Below are 16,463 nucleotides of genomic sequence, written 5' to 3' on the forward strand. Positions count from 1 at the left end.
CCCTTCCACTGGAGGCCATTCTTAGTAGTCCACAGTCAGAGCAATTACACAGAAGATGACTCCCTATAGATTTTATTTAATTGCATTTATTTGGCTTTGAATGCCAGCATTCTCTTTTATGTTGGTATGTGGACTTTTGGACTTGCACGACTGGCTCAGTTCACATGGATGCTCAGCCATTACAGCTTGCTCTCTTCTCAAGCACTAGTTTATGACTGAGCTAAGAAAATCTTCAGAGCCAGGTTGGCCAGACACTAATTCCCTTAAGATTGAGCAATAGCAAAACACAAGAAAAACTGAAATGGGAGCTCAGAAGCTGTTTTTGCTAAAATGCCGACTCTTTATTTGGGTCATAAGCAACTGAAAGCCAGATTTTTCACCCTGGGAAAGATCTGGGATCTTGGCCCTCACTTTGTGTCTGCTCCTTACCTATGGCTAAAAATGCATATATAAGTCCTAAACCTGCGGTCACCTTGGAGCCCTGGAAACAGAAAACCTATCAGAAGAGACCAGTCTCCTAGAGGAGGATAATTATCCGGGAAGGGGAGCCTCATGATGGGGAAGAAAGGAAAGAAATGTAGGAAGTAGATACATCCCTCTAGCAATAGGATTCAAATGGCTTTCTCTGCCTGCAGTACAGACTCTGACACGGACGCTCCGGCCAGCACGGCTACAATACGCACACCTCCTTGCACCTAGCCTCAGTCCTTCCTCTGCTTAAGACGGAAGCTCAGGTTGTTATCCCAAGACAGACTTGGGGGTCAACTGGTCCTCTGTTTCCCTCCCTGACATGGTCACACTGAATCCATTTTCTCTCTCGGCTTGTTTTTGTACCTCTCTTTCTCATCGTGTTTCTTCTGTTGGTGGCAGTCAACTGCTCTGCTCTCTAGCCAGCTCAAGTGTAGCCTCTGACCCCCATGCAGAAAGATCTAAACCCAGCCACAAGCCTTTCCCATAGCAGCCGTCCCATAGTGAAAGCTCTTTCTGGTCGGGGAAACCATTACCTTGGTAGTGCTGGAGTAATTTGTTCACTCGTATATCCCAGATTTTCACGGAATGATCAGAACCCGCTGAAGCTATGCATGTACCGTTAGGGTTAAAGTCCACAAAATTTGCAAACCTAGGGGAGCAAGAATATGGCGGTTTGACATTTCAACTTCTTTACCTTCGTTTTAGAGTTTGGATTGTTTATAATACGGTATCTCTTTAGAGGGCCGATCCATATGAACGCGCGAAGAGAATGGACTTACCCGACAGAATCCGAGAAGTTGTTGACACACTGCTGGCTGGCGGTATCCCAAATTTTAATCGTTTTATCCTCACTACATGACACGATTAACCTTTTGTCCGGCGAGAATCTAAGAAGCAGAAGATTTTACATGTGAGCAATGCTGGATAATCACCACACATGTCCATGGCACACAGAAGTCAGGCTAAACAGAGTAGACAGCAGAGGCCACTGTCACCACACTACCTGGGCTGTAGAGCAAGGTTACTTGTAACCAGTATCTTTGCAACAATACATCACCATGGCAAACACACTGGGGAGACCCTTGAAAGACCAAAGGTCACATAGACCAGCCATGTTCTTTTTTATTGTGTCTGTTTAGATTAAATAATTGATTCAGTTTTGTGGTTTTCCTAGAAGCTTTTGATTAAACCCTGCAATCCTTCCAAGTCAAACACCTTGTATTTTTAAAAACACTCTACTTCTTATTTGTTTTTCATTTTCAATTGCTTATTTTCCACCATTATCTAGAGGATTCAAGAGATTTTTTTTCTACTCACCCCACCAACCTGGTAGTGAAGCTTTTGCTAAAAATAAAATAAAATAGGTTGGTGGGCTGAGAAAGTGTAAGGGACACCAACCTGAATCCCAAGGCCAGTGGCTTCCTGGGCTTGGACTGAAAGCAGGACAAGTCACTTAGAACAGCCACTCTGTCCTGTTCCAGCTTTCCACCAGAGTGCCCAAGGGGGGGGGGGGATTGATTCCAGACACCTTGTCTACAGCTCCTACACTGTTTTCCACATTCACTCTTTATTTGTAACAATAGTTGCCTTTTCAAGAAAGAAGACCACACAGAAACTGGAGTGAAGCTTAGGAAACTTTCAGCTGCTTATTGACTAGTTGTCCTGCAGCAGCAGCCAAGCTCAGAAAGGATGAAATGAGCTCACAGACAGGTGATGAGGAAGACATTTAAGTGTGGTTTCACTCCAGCCCAAAGTACAGATTTCTGTTGGATTTTCAGTTTGGGTGTGGAATATAATTAAAGGTTTATTTTCTTTTCTCAGCACTCCTAACTCTTTCTCTTACTGTATAGATGTATAAATTATAAGTAATTTATTTTTATTTACTGTTCATTGGTGTTTTACCTACATGCATATCTGTGGGAGGGAGTCAGAAGTCCTGGAACTGGAGTTACAGACAGGTGTGAGCTGCCAAATGTGTGCTGGGATTTGAACCTGGGCCCTCTGGAATAGCAAACAGTGTTCTTAACTGCTGAGCCATCTCTCTAGCTCCCTAACTTATTCTTAAGAGAGACCTAGAAATAATTCTTCATGACTGAAACTTTGAATCCCACACTTCAGAATTCATCATGTGAAAAGACAAACAAATATTACTGAGCTCTATGTGAATCAGCCTCTTAAAATATATGAAATATATTTTATTTTATATTTCATATAAAATATATGAAAATACTCCTTCAAGGAAGCAAATCTTTAATTATTAGTAGTTTTCTATGATTTTAAATCACACGTAATATTTTACTAATCTTTTCCTTGAGAAATATTCAAATATAGGCAACAATATTATAGAAATATTTTAAACAGAAAACCTCATCTGCTATGGACTTGGAAAAAAAACTTGACTCATTATCTTCATGGAACTAAAATTTTCACAATATAAATATAAGTCATGCAGGAATTAATTCAAATTTTCTTTGAATTTGATCTCACGATGTATTCTGGCTGCCCTGGAACTCTATGCAGACCAGGCTGGCCTCACAAAGTTCTACCTGTCTCTGTCTCCAGAGTGCTGGGATAAATGGTGTGTGCCACCACACCCAGCTATCATATTTCTTAATAAGCCTTATTTTTGGAAAACTACTTAATATGAACATCTTACCCAGCAAAAAAGATGAAGTTATTCCAAACATTTTGAGGAAGAAATGTTAAAACACTTAATCAGCAGAGGGGAGGGTGGAAGAGGAGAGAGGAGGAAGGAAGAGCAAAGGGAGGAAATTGTATAATTCAAATAAAAACAGTAAATAAAATAAAAACATTTAATCAACAGGAATGATTCAACTGCAAAATAAAATTTTAAAATAAAATTTTATTTTATTGTTGCTGTTGTTTAATTGTGCTGGGGATCAAAATCTGAGCACTGTGTACGGTAAGCAGGCACTCTCATACTGATCTGTATCTTAGTGACATTATTGATCAATCCTACCACCATCATCACAATATCTTATCCATATTTATTGAGCACATATATCACAAAATGGCTTTTAACACTTCACCTGTAGAAACTAAGTTAATATGCAAAACAATCCTATAAAAGAGGCACTGGTGCTTGTCTCCACACACAGAGGAGTAAACTGAGGCACGCAGAGGCTTGTGGTGGTTCAAATCTCATGTATTTCACCACTCGGTCCCCAGCTGTGGTGCTGTTGAGGGATGTCTAGTAGGTGTGGCCTCGTTGGAGGAAGTAAAGCAATGAAGGTAGGCGTTGAAACTTTAAAGACTCATGTCTTTTCCCACTCTATCCCTCTGCTTTGGCTTGTTCAGGATGTGAGCTCTCTCTCTGTTGGCTGCTCCAGCCGCCATACCCATTGCCTGCTACCTCGGCCTCCCTGACATCACTCTGCATCTGTAAGTCCCAACAAACTGCTTCTTCTGTAGTGGCCTTGGTCACAGTGTTTTACCACAGCACAGAAAAGAAACTAATAAAAAATTTCAAACCAGGAGTGGGGTGTCATTGTTCACAACTTGACTATATTGTTTTTTGGAGGAATATTAAAAGATTCTTGATTCTGTACTAGAAATGTGTTTGAATCTGTAAGCAGAATGCAATGGGCCATCCTAGTAGGAACTTTGAAGGCAATAATCCTGGGGCCAGTGCAGACTGTGGGGGCCCAGCTCTAGAGGTTTCAGAGAGGAACAATATTAACAACTGGCCCAGAGATTGTCTCTGTAATATTTTGTTAGAGAATGTGCCTTCTTTCTGCTGTTGTCCCAAGACAACATTTGTCTGAGGCTAAATTAAAAAGTACTGGACTACTTTCTTCGGTGGAAGCAGCATAATATTGATGTTGATAACTGTGGTGTGACTATTATTACTGACTGTTATGTAGGTCTACAGTGAAAAATACCAAGTGGGAAGAAAGAAATACAAAATATACAGTATAAAGGGAAACAGAGCACCTGAAAACTACTGCTGCAGTTAACACTGCTGGGGGAGAGAGAGAGAGAGAGAGAGAGAGAGAGAGAGAGAGAGAGAGAGAGAGAGGGAAGAAGAAGAAGAAGAAGAAGAAGAAGAAGAAGAAGAAGAAGACGACGACGACGACGAAGAAGGGAGGGGAGGGGAGGGGAGGGGAGGGGAGGAGAGGAGAGGAGAGGAGAGGAGAGGGAGGAGATTAGCACCAGTAAGTAGAGGCCTGATCTGCATTGAAATAAAGGAAAGGGTGACCTCAGGGCAAGACCCCACCCAGCATTTCCTCATTTCGTCCCATTCCTCCTTTTTGGAATGGTAATGGAAATGCATATTCTGTGACATTATATGTTGGAAATATACAGTTTATTTTTTAATTTTACAAGAGGTGATGATCAAGAAATTGCTTTTTGCATTCTGATATAGCCCCAAGCCTATAGGTGCCAGAGAGTAGAATGTGGCCCTTTGAATGTGAATTTTCCCATGGACTCAAGTATTTGAATGGGGCCCTAGTTGGTGATGTTTTCTGGGGGATGTTTAAGAGGTAGGGTCTTGTTGGAGGCAAGCTTTCAGAGTTTAAAGACTGTGTCATTTCTAGTTGGCTCTTTGTACATTGTGCTTATTCAAGATGTCAGCTCTCAGCTCGCTGCTCCGGAGACCTTGCTGAGTCTGCTGCAGCTGTGAGCCCATGAGTTGCCTTGGTCACGGTGTCACAGCAACAGAAAAATAACTAAGTAAGGAAAGGGGTCCAGTTGGATCCAGGCTGTTGGTTTCCACAGCCAAACTTCTGAACCAGTGTGTGCAGCTCTCTGACCAAAGGGAAGTATTTTCTAATGGCTAGCTTATGCAAAAGCACTGAAAGTTTCAGATAGCGTCTATGTAATCCCCATCCCGTGTGTGTGTGTGTGTGTGTGTGTGTGTGTGTGTGTGTTAGCATTAGAGAGAAAGAGGAAAGAGGGAGAAAGGGAAGAAGAGAGAGAGAGAGAGAGCATGAATACATGCTGTTATAATTTGCTGGCCTGGTCTGTCACCTGGATACCCTGTCCCTTTAAGAGACAAGCCCCACCCTCTCCAAACCCCTTCCCTTCCGTGGAGGGAAGTCGATATCCCGCCTCCGGCCTCCTCTAGCCTGCCTGCTCTCTCTCTTTCTGTCCGTTTTCTCTCCCTCTCTACCCCCTCTCTCTCTTCTCTCCACCCCCTGCCTCTCTCTCTTCTTCCCCCTTCTCCCCTTTCCCCTTCCCCTCCATAACCCACTAAATAAACTCTATATCCAAACTCTCTCTGCATGATGTATCTGTCTCTCACCCACCAAGATGATCTGCCAAGGCCTCAGGGAACCCACCGAGGCCTTGGGTCCTGTGCTCCTACCCCTCGTGCGATGGGCCTTCCCCCAGTCCCCCCTTATCTCCTTAAAGAATAACACAGGCACCTAGGTTTACTCCAGAAAGGTCTCTCACTGGGACTTGGGGCTCCCTGATTAGTAGGCTGGCTGGCTAAAGAGCTCCAGGGACCCAGCCCTATCCAGTGATCTCAAATGCACATGTGCTATTTACATGGCTGTTGGGAATCAAACTCAGGCCCTCACACATGTATATCAAGCATTTACCACAGTGAGCTCTCTTCTGAGCTTCCATTAAAATGGAAGGAAACCATGAGGCAGTGCTCCTGTGATATAGATAATTTTTTTAAAAATAACTAAATATGTTGGGAGGCTAGAAGAATTGGAAGGGAGGGAATTCAGTTTAGACTTGAACAAAACACATTATATGCATATAGGAAATCTCAAACAATAAAACCGAATGAAAGAAAAACTACACACACTGTTACAGGTGTCTGTTAGCAGTGAAGTGAAACAAGCCCGGCCTTTCTTTGTGGTGTTTCTCGGGGAGAACAGTCATTCATGGAGTCACTCAAAGGGTAAGAGAGCTCCCAGCACCGGGCTGCCCTCAATAGCAGGACCACAGTTAGATTTCTCTCTCACGACGCTTCCACAAATGATACAGTTACAGACATTGGTATCCCGGTATTTTTAACAAGACAAGCAAACAAACAAACAACTACAACAACCAAATTCTGTCCTCCAGAAGCTCCAGGGAAGAAACAAGGTTCAAAGGAATTTGTCAGTAAGGAAAAGCAGGTTCCCTTCAGTATTGAAAACTCACCCTAGGCAGGAGATTAAGACCTGGGAACAACTTCCTGGCACTAAAGGTATGAAGGAGCTGTGCACCCCAGGTCAGCAAAAAGGGCAGGAGGAGGCTGGGAAGCAGGTGCTGGGGGCGGGAGCGTCCAAGGCCTAAGAGGTCAGGCCTTTCCCCTCCCACTTCACTGTAATTCCCACACATGCCTCTCATTTGAGAGGGCAAAAGTGAGCATGTTGTTTTGTACCTCCTCTTCTCTTTGGTTTTTAATTAGAGACATCAAAAATAAGTTCGCATCCAAAAGACAGGTTTTTATTTGTCTGGACTTTCATGAGGAAAAGCTAGACTTGAATTGTCAAGGCTCCAACACCATCTAGCAGGACTGTGATTTTCTCTTAAATGTCAGGAGGACCTGAAGTCTACACGAACAATTAATAGATTTTTCAGTTCCACCCAAGCACCTTTGGAGACTCCAGGAATTAGTCAGCAGTGACTAATGGGTTCTCTGAATAGCACTTGACAAGTCAGCCCCAAATTACTGCTGGATCCCTTAACGATCACTGGCACACCAAAAGAATGAAGACATTTGCAGATGCTTTTTCAAGCAAAACTGCCTTACAGGTGTTTGCGAGTAGCTCAAATCAAACAGCGAGCACTCTTTAACTTGGCGTCTATATAAAGTTGCTTGTCCAAATTCACACTACAGGAGTCGTTCCCTTGGGATTATTTGCTTGCTTTCTTCTTTAGGCGAGGATGGAGAATCAATACCAGGCATAGGTTGATCACTGAGTGGTCATAGCCCTCTTTTGACCATTTCTGATTATTCGATAGATTGTCTATAAAAACATGCTCTCAGCATTTAGAGCTCTAAGGTCAAACAGCGTGGCTGTATGGGTTCCTGTCTGGTAAGCTCTCTGTGCTTAGCAGGAGGAGGAGGAAGCCAGATCAAAGTAATGAAATGCCCAGAACTGGTTCCACTCCACAGGGCAAATTCCACTCACCCTCCTCCCCCTAGCCATGGAACCCTGTGAATTTCACTACCACGTGGGATGCAGCTTTCCCTCGGTGCAGGGAGAGTTTAGACTAAAGTCGGATTTAAACCTCTCATACATGCGCTGCGAATGAGCAGTCTCAGACTTTTCTGCTAGAATTTGTGCTTGCATCCTGAGGGTGAAGATCAAGGCAAGGAAGGAAACATTTATATCTCCCTAAGTGGTAGGAAGAGAAGCCGGGTCGACGGTTTTAGCAGGATTCATTCCTGCAACTATCAAGAAAGTCAAGTGAAGAGATACAAGGGGAGAGGGCGTGGCATCAGACAGGGATGAATGCTTACGTCATTTATCACTTACATGCCTGAGTTCTCTCCTGGGATCCTCCCCTCTAGAGCAGCCTGAAGGAGCCTCCAACATAATTCCAGTCTCTGCGCATCATTTTCCTTCTCTTGCTTTCTGCCCTCTTCTCAGGAGACAGCTTCTCTACCCAGAAACTCACGGCTGATTTCCAGTCCCTTTCCATGTCTCCAACTTTCCCTCCACCATCCCGGTCCCCTCCAACTGCACCTGGCACTTCGCTCTCTCATCGTCCGCAGCAACACAAGTGATGAAATCTTCAATCACTCAAACGCTCTGCGGCTTCACTCTGGCTGCAGACAAAGGTCTGAGTCCTGCCTGCTGACTGTTAGCCTGTCTCCTCTTCTGCATTCCTGGGCTCTCCCTGGCCCTGGACCAATCTTGCTCTTCCTCACAAGCTGCCCTGATGCTGCTTCTAACTTTTTACCTCGTTTAGCAAAGGGGGCCAGGGAAGCAGGGAGGTGGTCTGCAGACTCCCCCCACCCAGTACCCAGGCTTCATCCACAGATGTGTAGCAGAACACTTGTTGTGGCCCCCCTCACTCTCTGTCTCCGTCTCCAGCAGATGGCTTAGATCTCCTACAGCCTCCCTCACCAACCCATCCCTTCATCTCAGCCTCCGACTTCTGCGGCACTCAAGGAACCCACGGGACAGCTGGCCACCACTCCAACCAGAAAGGGATAGCCAACAAAGCTTCTAGGCAAGCTTCAGAGCTTCCCTCTCCCTCCTCTCCCCCAAGTCCAATCCCCCAGTCTCATCCCCAGCTCTGTAGCACACTGCTGGCTGTGGCCTCAACTCCCTTTCTACCCCCATTCTCAGATCCTGGTGGCACACCCGGCTTTCCTCCCTCCAGTAGACCCCCACCCCCAGACCCTCTCCCCCTAGCCCACCTCCAAAACTAAGTATCAGCTCCCACCACCAGGAAATACATTCTACTCAGAACCACGAATGACCACACCTGGCAGACTCTGAGAAGCATTCCATTCCAGGCAACCCACACCCACCACACTCTCCGAAGAACCAGAAAGAACAACAGAAACCAAGGAGTTGAACACACACCCAATAGAGAGAAGACCAGATACCAGCGTCTAGAATTAAAATTATCCAAAACCCAGACACTTAGATACCAATGTAAAAACATAGCAACAGCCAGGAAGATATATTTCCACTAATCCCAGCAACTCTACTACTAAACATGCAACATAGCTGAACTGCTGCTCCAGTAGAGAGTCTAGTAGGCTGAGGCGGGGCAAGCATAAACGTCAGGCCAGTCTAGCTATATAGCAAGAGCCTGTCTCAAAACAAAACAAGATAAAACAGACAAACTCACAAAAGCAATGCAAAAATTGTAGAAATAAAATTACCTTTGAACATAAAATACATTAAATAGATGCTACTCACTACCTTGATAGCATTCCCCCAAATTATATGTAAATGTGCATAATGACCTTTGAACTTCACATAAAAGGGACTCCGGTATAGCCCCTGGAGGAAGAAGTGAAACACAGAACAATCGATGGTTGATGTTTATTACTACCCCACTATATGAGGAAAATACCTCCATTGGATTCATTTTCCAGGACAGTGACTGAGGCCCAGGAAAGTTAAGTTATGTGTCCAGGATCACATGATTCCTAGTGAGTCCATTTGCTCACTACACTGTGTTGCTTCTCTGCTCCGACCAGCCAATGGTACTGCATCACTGAGGGCGGGCTCCTGCTTCAACAGACAGAAGGTGCCCAGCAACAGCTGGGGTCAAAGAGCCACAGCCGCTGGCATGTCTGCACCCTGGCTACAGGGCTACCCTACCCGAGCAGGAAACTGATGGCATCAATGACCCTTGGCATCGATGGGTATGAATGAGCAAACTACTCCTGGAGATTTTCCCCACGAACCCCTCTTGCTTTAGCCCAGGTCTTATAAGCAGCCTTCTATACAGTATTTGGACTTTGTTGTCCAAGTTAAGAAGGCCCTCATCGAGGCGTGAGATGTTTAGGGCCTCTGGCAGCTGGCGGCGTATTATAAATACGAACCCTGGCCTCTATTCCAGACTTGCTCAGCATGATTTAGTTCCTGCTGACCTCTTGCCCCTTGACAGTGACTGAAAAGAGAACTTTACGTCCTGCCTTAGGATGCCCTCTCAGAGAAGACGTCCTGAGCAGTCTGGATTGAATGGCCACCTAGATAGTCCTAACTACATAAGATGGGCCAAGATTAAAACAGAGGTAGAAAAAGAATCTGCAAGCATGCTGGAGAGCATACGCATAGAGCGCTGCCAAGAAGTGGAACGCATTAACTTTCACCACAGTATTTATCAAGGATACTCCTCAGGGTGGTAAGGGCTCTGTGGTTGCATGAGTCACCCAAACAGTACCAAAACAAGGGTGGTTAAACAGTCCCCCCAGAACCGCGGGTACCAGCAAGAATTCCGTCACAGTCGGGCGTGTCAGTGAACACCCAGTTGGCCGGAACGAGACCCAACCAAAAGGTACAAGGAACAGGTGGAGCTGCATACATGCCATGGTTAGCATGCATATATAATATCCCTGCATTTGTATTCAAGGCTCACAAAAATGACCTAGTCCTGAAGAAACCCTTGGGCGTTGCTATCAAAGTTCTCTGACAGCAGCCTCTGCCTACACTTGGGCCATCCCATTCCATTTCTGGGTAATCATTCTGGGCTTCCCTGAGCCCATAGAGACAGTGGTTCTCATATTGCACGGGACTGTCTCGAAGGTCCACTTTCCAGATACCTACATCACCAGCTCCCTCTGCTGAGTTGGGTCTTAGGGCCAATGTCACACTAGTAGATGTGACTTGTCCAATCTGTGTGTGTGAATGTTAATATAGTTGTTGTTGGTCTTGTCTGCCCTTGGCATCAGGTGCTCTACCAGCACAGGAGGAGCTTCCCTGTTTCTGTTTCTCTCATACCCACAGAATTTAGAGCAGGGCCAGAGAAGAGAGCACGGCACAGATGACATACTTATAGTTCAAAGTCTACCCATGCTAACAGACATCCTAGATAAACCCTGTGACATGAGTAGGCTCGGGCTGGGACAGAGAGATGCTAACAGACCTCCTAGACACTGTGACATCAGTAGGCCTGGGCTGGGACAGAGAGATGCTAACAGACCTCCTAGACACTGTGACATCAGTAGGCCTGGGCTGGGACAGAGAGATGCTAACAGACCTCCTAGACACTGTGACATCAGTAGGCCTGGGCTGGGACAGAGAGATGCTAACAGACCTCCTAGACACTGTGACATCAGTAGGCTCGGGCTGGGACAGAGAGATGCTAACAGACCTCCTAGACACTGTGACATCAGTAGGCTCGGGCTGGGACAGAAAGCCCAACCCTGTTGGAGGAAGCAATGCAGAGCAGAGTCGGAGAAGAAGGCTGTAAGTCCTGCCTGAAAAGCAGAAGGTGCAGACACTCAGGGCACACAGCTGTATTCCGGAGGAGTCACGCGCAGCTGTGGGAAGGCAAATGAATGATGAAAAGAACATAGAGGGACGGGTCGTCATAGAGGGACGGGTCGTCATAGAGGGACGGGTCGTCATAGAGGGACGGGCCGTCATAGAGGGACGGGCCGTCATAGAGGGACGGGCCGTCATAGAGGGACGGGCCGTCATAGAGGGACGGGCCGTCATAGAGGGACGGGTTGTCATAGAGGGACAGGTTGTCATAGAAGGAAAAGCATAAGTGTTTTGGCAAAGGGTCACTCAGAGGTCAAAGCTGGGAAACAACCTGGTCAAATTTGCTTTTTACAGAAGCAGTAACAGGAGGGGTGTGTGTGTGTGTGTGTGTGTGTGTGTGTGTGTATGTGTTCATATGCATGTGTGTGCGTGCATGCGTGTGTAACACAGAAGATTCTGTGGCAAGGAGATGATTTAAAAGGTGACCTTAAAAGCCAGGTGTGGTGCCTCACATTTTAATCCCAGCACTGGGAGGCAGAAGCAGCCTGGTCTACTGAGTGAGTTCCAGGACAGCCAAGGCTACACAGGGAAACTATGTCTTGAAAAAAGAAAAAAAAAAAAGGATCTTACAAGCTTCTACAAGGACCAACGACACTGAACTATGGCAGTAGGTTGACCAGAAACGGCTTGTTCCATGCTGTCTCCTACAGAAGCATCTCATCTGCACAGGAACCAAAGCAAAGGGGAGTTCTGCAGGGACGCTCCTCCTCCTCCTCCTCTTCCTTCTCCTCCTCTTCTCACACTCTTTCAGAAAGCCAAGCATTCTGTTAGAGAGCACGCCCCCTTTCTATTTTAAAAAATGATTTGTTTTTATTTTATATTTGTTTGATCTGCGTGTGTGTGTGTGTGTGTGTGTGTGTGTGTGTGTGTTGGATCCTCTAGATCTGGAATTATAGATAATTGTGAGCTGCTATGTGGGTATTAGGAATTGAACCCAGGTCCTCGAATAGCAACTAGTGCTCTTAACCACTGAGCCATCTCCCCAGCCCCAGCATGTCCCTCTCTGTATCTCACAGCCTGCTCTCCTCTGTGTCAGTGTTATTTTGAAGCTGGTCCCATGGCCATGCTTAAGCATGAACTTCTGCTTCCCATTTACGGCAGTCAAATGTCCCCAGTGGCTGAGATCAGGACCACAGTGTGCTCTGGGCAGGCACACGAATGCGGACCACCCTATCCCAGCACACTGCCTGAGTTCTAACCACGTCTGGGTAGTGATGCTCCAGAGAGAACACCAGGTCCCTTCGGCCAGGGTGCTTTGCTCCTGGTTCCCACTTCCTCGTCCCTTTCCTCGGCTCTGGACCCGGGTGTGTCTCTAGACTTTCTTTTTCCTCTCTCGACTTTTCATCACATGAATCTAGTTTAATACCTCACTCACACACTTCCTCATTCTTTCATTTATTATTTTCCTGTAAGTCGCATTTTATAATAATTTCGTTTCTTGAACTCAAAGTAGTTTTGAAGATTTTTTTCTCATACAGCTTTGTTTGGGCATTTTTTAAAAAACTTACCCACATGTTTACACACGGGAGTACCCTACCCACTCTCACCGTCACCCCAATTACAAGCAAGGAAACAGAGGCTGAGAAGTACGGCATCATTAAACACACCAGGTAATGAGCCTCTGTAGGGGAAGGAAAACGAAGGCCGCTGACACTGTCTATTAAATGAGTCCTAGCTTCAGCTCTCTGCAGTTGCCTTTCCTCATCTGTCAAACGAGAAGACGAACCATGCCTTCCTTCCTGGGCAGCAAATCCAGTCCTGCCTCACACTGCTAGGCCTCAGCAGACGTCGGGAAGCTCAGGAAGGCCTCCAGGAGCGAGCCCTTCACTCTTGCATGGTTCATTTCTTGCATCATTTCATTTTGGTACCACGCTGACAACACCGACAATGTGGGTGCCTACTGGAGATGTAGGGTGGCCCCCTGAGCCAAAGCCGTAGAGGCCACTGTGTGCCTAGGTGGTTGCTTCCCGGCAGAGAACCCCCGCAGCCAATTTTCTCAGTTCAGGTTCTCTGCTCAAATGAATTCTCATCTTTACAAGCCGCAGCCTTCAATGGGTGGAGTTGTGCACGTGGGCGCCTTTCCTATCTTCCTATCTTCCGCTGGACAGGAGTGAGTTTGCTCTTTAACGGAGTTCATCTTTCAACAGGTGCTTTGTCTACGGCAAACTCGCTCTCATGCCTTCCCTCACAACGCTTCCTGCTTTTCCTGTCTTATGGCTCTCACTGCAGATCTGGGTAATGGCAGGGGGCAGAGGCCATGTCACTCCCGGAATGCTATACTGTCTTGATGTTTCTCTAACAGACATATTAGCCCATGACTCTTGAGTTCAGACCCCCCTCCCTCCACACACGCATCCATCCTGGTCTCTCCCACCAGAAGGGTCCAGTAAGACCCTATAGGGCTATTCTCATCCAAAGTTTCAAATCTTCCACGTTCCCCCTCCCTCCAACTCGGTTACAAAGGCTTAAGAGCCACGCGGTCAGAGCTGTCAGAGCAACCACCAGCTCTGGCTACCAATTTTCTAGGTTGCTTTCCTTCGCTGCCTTGACAAAAGCAAGCTAGAGAAGGAAGGGTTTCTTTTGGCTCCCTGTTAAAGTACGCAGTCCGTCATGGCGGGGAAGTCACGATGGTAGGGGCAGCAAACAGCCCATCGCACTGCATCCACACTGAGAGCTGAGAGACACGGATGTCGGTGCCCAGCCAGCACCCTCCTTCTTATCCAATGCCCACGGAACAGCGACGCCTATAGTTCGGGTGGGTTTTCTCTGTCTAGATACTCTTTCATAGCTATTCCCTGAGGTCTGTCTCTTAGGTGACTCTCAAGCCGATAACAGTTATCACCACACAGCACACTGCCAATGCCATGACGCCATGAGTAAGCGAGCTGGAGACAGGAACACGGTCCGTGGTGTTTCCTTTCAGCCAGGGCCTTGACCTCAGCCTGCTCCCTCTTGTACTCTCTGTTCCTCGCTTTTCTCAAACGACAACCAGGCTCTTGCCTCCTCTGACAAATCTCCTCAAGCCGTACTCTTTCCTCCTCTTCCTCCCCTAGGTCCCTGCTTGAAGAAGACTTCTCTGTAAGGTAGCTCCTGAGCACCACTGAAAAGTGCACAGACTTACACACACACACACACACACACACACACACACACACACACACAGATTACATATGTATATATGCGCATCTATATATCTAAAATATTTCTTAATAACTGACACTAGTGTGTAAGCTCCACGAAAACAAGGGATTTTGACTACTTTGCCTATAAGGGACCCAGCACAGGCAGTCACAGAGTAAAGACTTGAGAGAATGACCGAGTGTGACCCCGGCCCCTTTTCTGTGGGTTGAGGGTCGTAGTCCGCAGAAGCGTCCGCACTTACTTGGCGCTGCGGACCCAGTGTGTGTGCCGGTACAGGGAGTAGAGGAAGCGCTGGCGGAACATGCTCCATACTTTAATCGATTTGTCTTCAGAAGCTGTAACCAGAAGCTGGCCATCAGCCGAGAAGTCCACACTGCGAACTGGAGCCGTGTGTCCCTTAAATTCAGAGGACTTCCCTCTCCTGAAAATAAAGGTTAAGAGTGATACGTTACTATTTTAATAGTTAATTTATTTTTAATATTTAATCACCACACTGAGTCGGAAACTTACAAGTAGCTTAAAGCTTACAAACCCTTACAAAATTGGTGCGTGAAGGCCACGTGGTGCTGCGTGCTTCACTTGTCCTCCTGTGCACTGGCTGGGGTCACCGACGTTGCAGCTAGTACCAAACGGGAAGGAGGCTGGTCACCCCTGCCCCTGAAATGCACTGCTGCTTCTGTCTTAACGGGAAGGGGGAAAATACTATTCTGAACCAGTCGCTACGCTGCACTGTGTGCTACTTTACAAACAGCGGTCTGGAGTCTAAAGAAGTTTCAACCTTGAAGAACTCAGGTTCATTAAGCTTGGCAGCCCCAAGGCCATACATGCCACGTGGAGTTCTGTGAGCTACTGGGCCGGGAGAGGAAGGATCTTCCGTGCTAGATCCACAACACCTCTTGATGTTCTTCCTTACTCCTGAGCCTGCATCAACCAGTACCAACTACAGAGGCTCCAGTACGTACCTACTGCCTCACTGACCTCATGGCCTCTATCTTACACTCACGAACAGTAAACGAGCTTTGAAATTTTGCATACACGCCTGTTCTTAATTGGGGAAGAAGGCAACAGAGAAATGGAGAGTACGATGTGAGGCGCTGGAAGTGAGGAAAATCTTTTTTTTTTTTTTTTTTTTTGGTTTTTCGAGACAGGGTTTCTCTGTGGCTTTGGAGCCTGTCCTGGAACTAGCTCTTGTAGACCAGGCTGGTCTCGAACTCACAGAGATCCGCCTGCCTCTGCCTCCCGAGTGCTGGGATTAAAGGCGTGCGCCACCACCGCCCGGCGAGGAAAATCTTTTAAAAACTGATGAAGGCTGGTAGCACTTTAGAGAAGCCCTCATGCGTGTGCGCTCTCCCTCCCCACGCAGCTCTTCTATTAACACACAGTAAGTTAAAAATCTCTCTCTCTAAAAAAAAAAAAAAAAAGCAAAAGACCTCAGAAGAATCAGCAGACTAAGTGGTGCTGACTGCCAAGGGGATTGCTGGGAAATTCTGTGTCAGTGTCAAGTTCGCAAGGCATGGTCACTATAGTCCTTTTTTTACATTTGGAAAATCATTTCCTATAGTACACGGGGAGACTGCCACAATGACTGGCACGGATAAGGTGCCAATTCAGCCAGAGACATCTGTTTTAGATTCTCAAATCTTAGATGCCCACAGGAATCCAAACACCTGTACCTCATGCTGCATTTGCTACCTTGGGATTGGGGCAGGCAGCACTGTCTCTATGGCACACGCCGGGAGAAGTCCCGTGCACCTTCTCCTCCATGCACTGCATCCCTAAACCCGGGGGTCACCACTTCCTCCACACCCTCTGAATAGCCCTCTTCTTTCTGCCCCAGTTCTGCCTGCCTTCAGGAACTTCTATCCTTAACACCCTTCATCTCGATTAGTGCAAAAGCCTCTTAATCGGTCGCCCTGCTCTAATCCT

General features: G+C 46.6%; 1 protein-coding gene across 3 annotated transcripts in view; it reads right to left on the reverse strand.

Annotated features, from left to right (window-relative positions):
- The window catches only part of Poc1b (POC1 centriolar protein B), an 81,152-nt gene that overhangs the window by 41,101 nt on the left and 23,588 nt on the right, over nucleotides 1-16,463 (reverse strand). For all 3 annotated transcript variants that reach the window (XR_005976177.1, XM_041672489.1, XM_041672479.1), the window contains exons 4-6: nucleotides 14,779-14,958; nucleotides 1,251-1,358; nucleotides 1,005-1,120 (exon numbers count right to left, since the gene is read on the reverse strand). Coding sequence is in view for 2 of the 3 variants with exons in the window: in XM_041672489.1 (XP_041528423.1) it covers nucleotides 1,005-1,120; nucleotides 1,251-1,358; nucleotides 14,779-14,958 (404 nt within the window). In the remaining variant the exon portion in view is untranslated. The remainder of the gene's footprint in view (nucleotides 1-1,004; nucleotides 1,121-1,250; nucleotides 1,359-14,778; nucleotides 14,959-16,463) is intronic.

Source organism: Microtus oregoni, unplaced genomic scaffold, assembly GCF_018167655.1.
Source record: "Microtus oregoni isolate MIOR12 unplaced genomic scaffold, Mior012 000001F_ref0000356, whole genome shotgun sequence".
NCBI classification, from domain to species: domain Eukaryota; kingdom Metazoa; phylum Chordata; class Mammalia; order Rodentia; family Cricetidae; genus Microtus; species Microtus oregoni.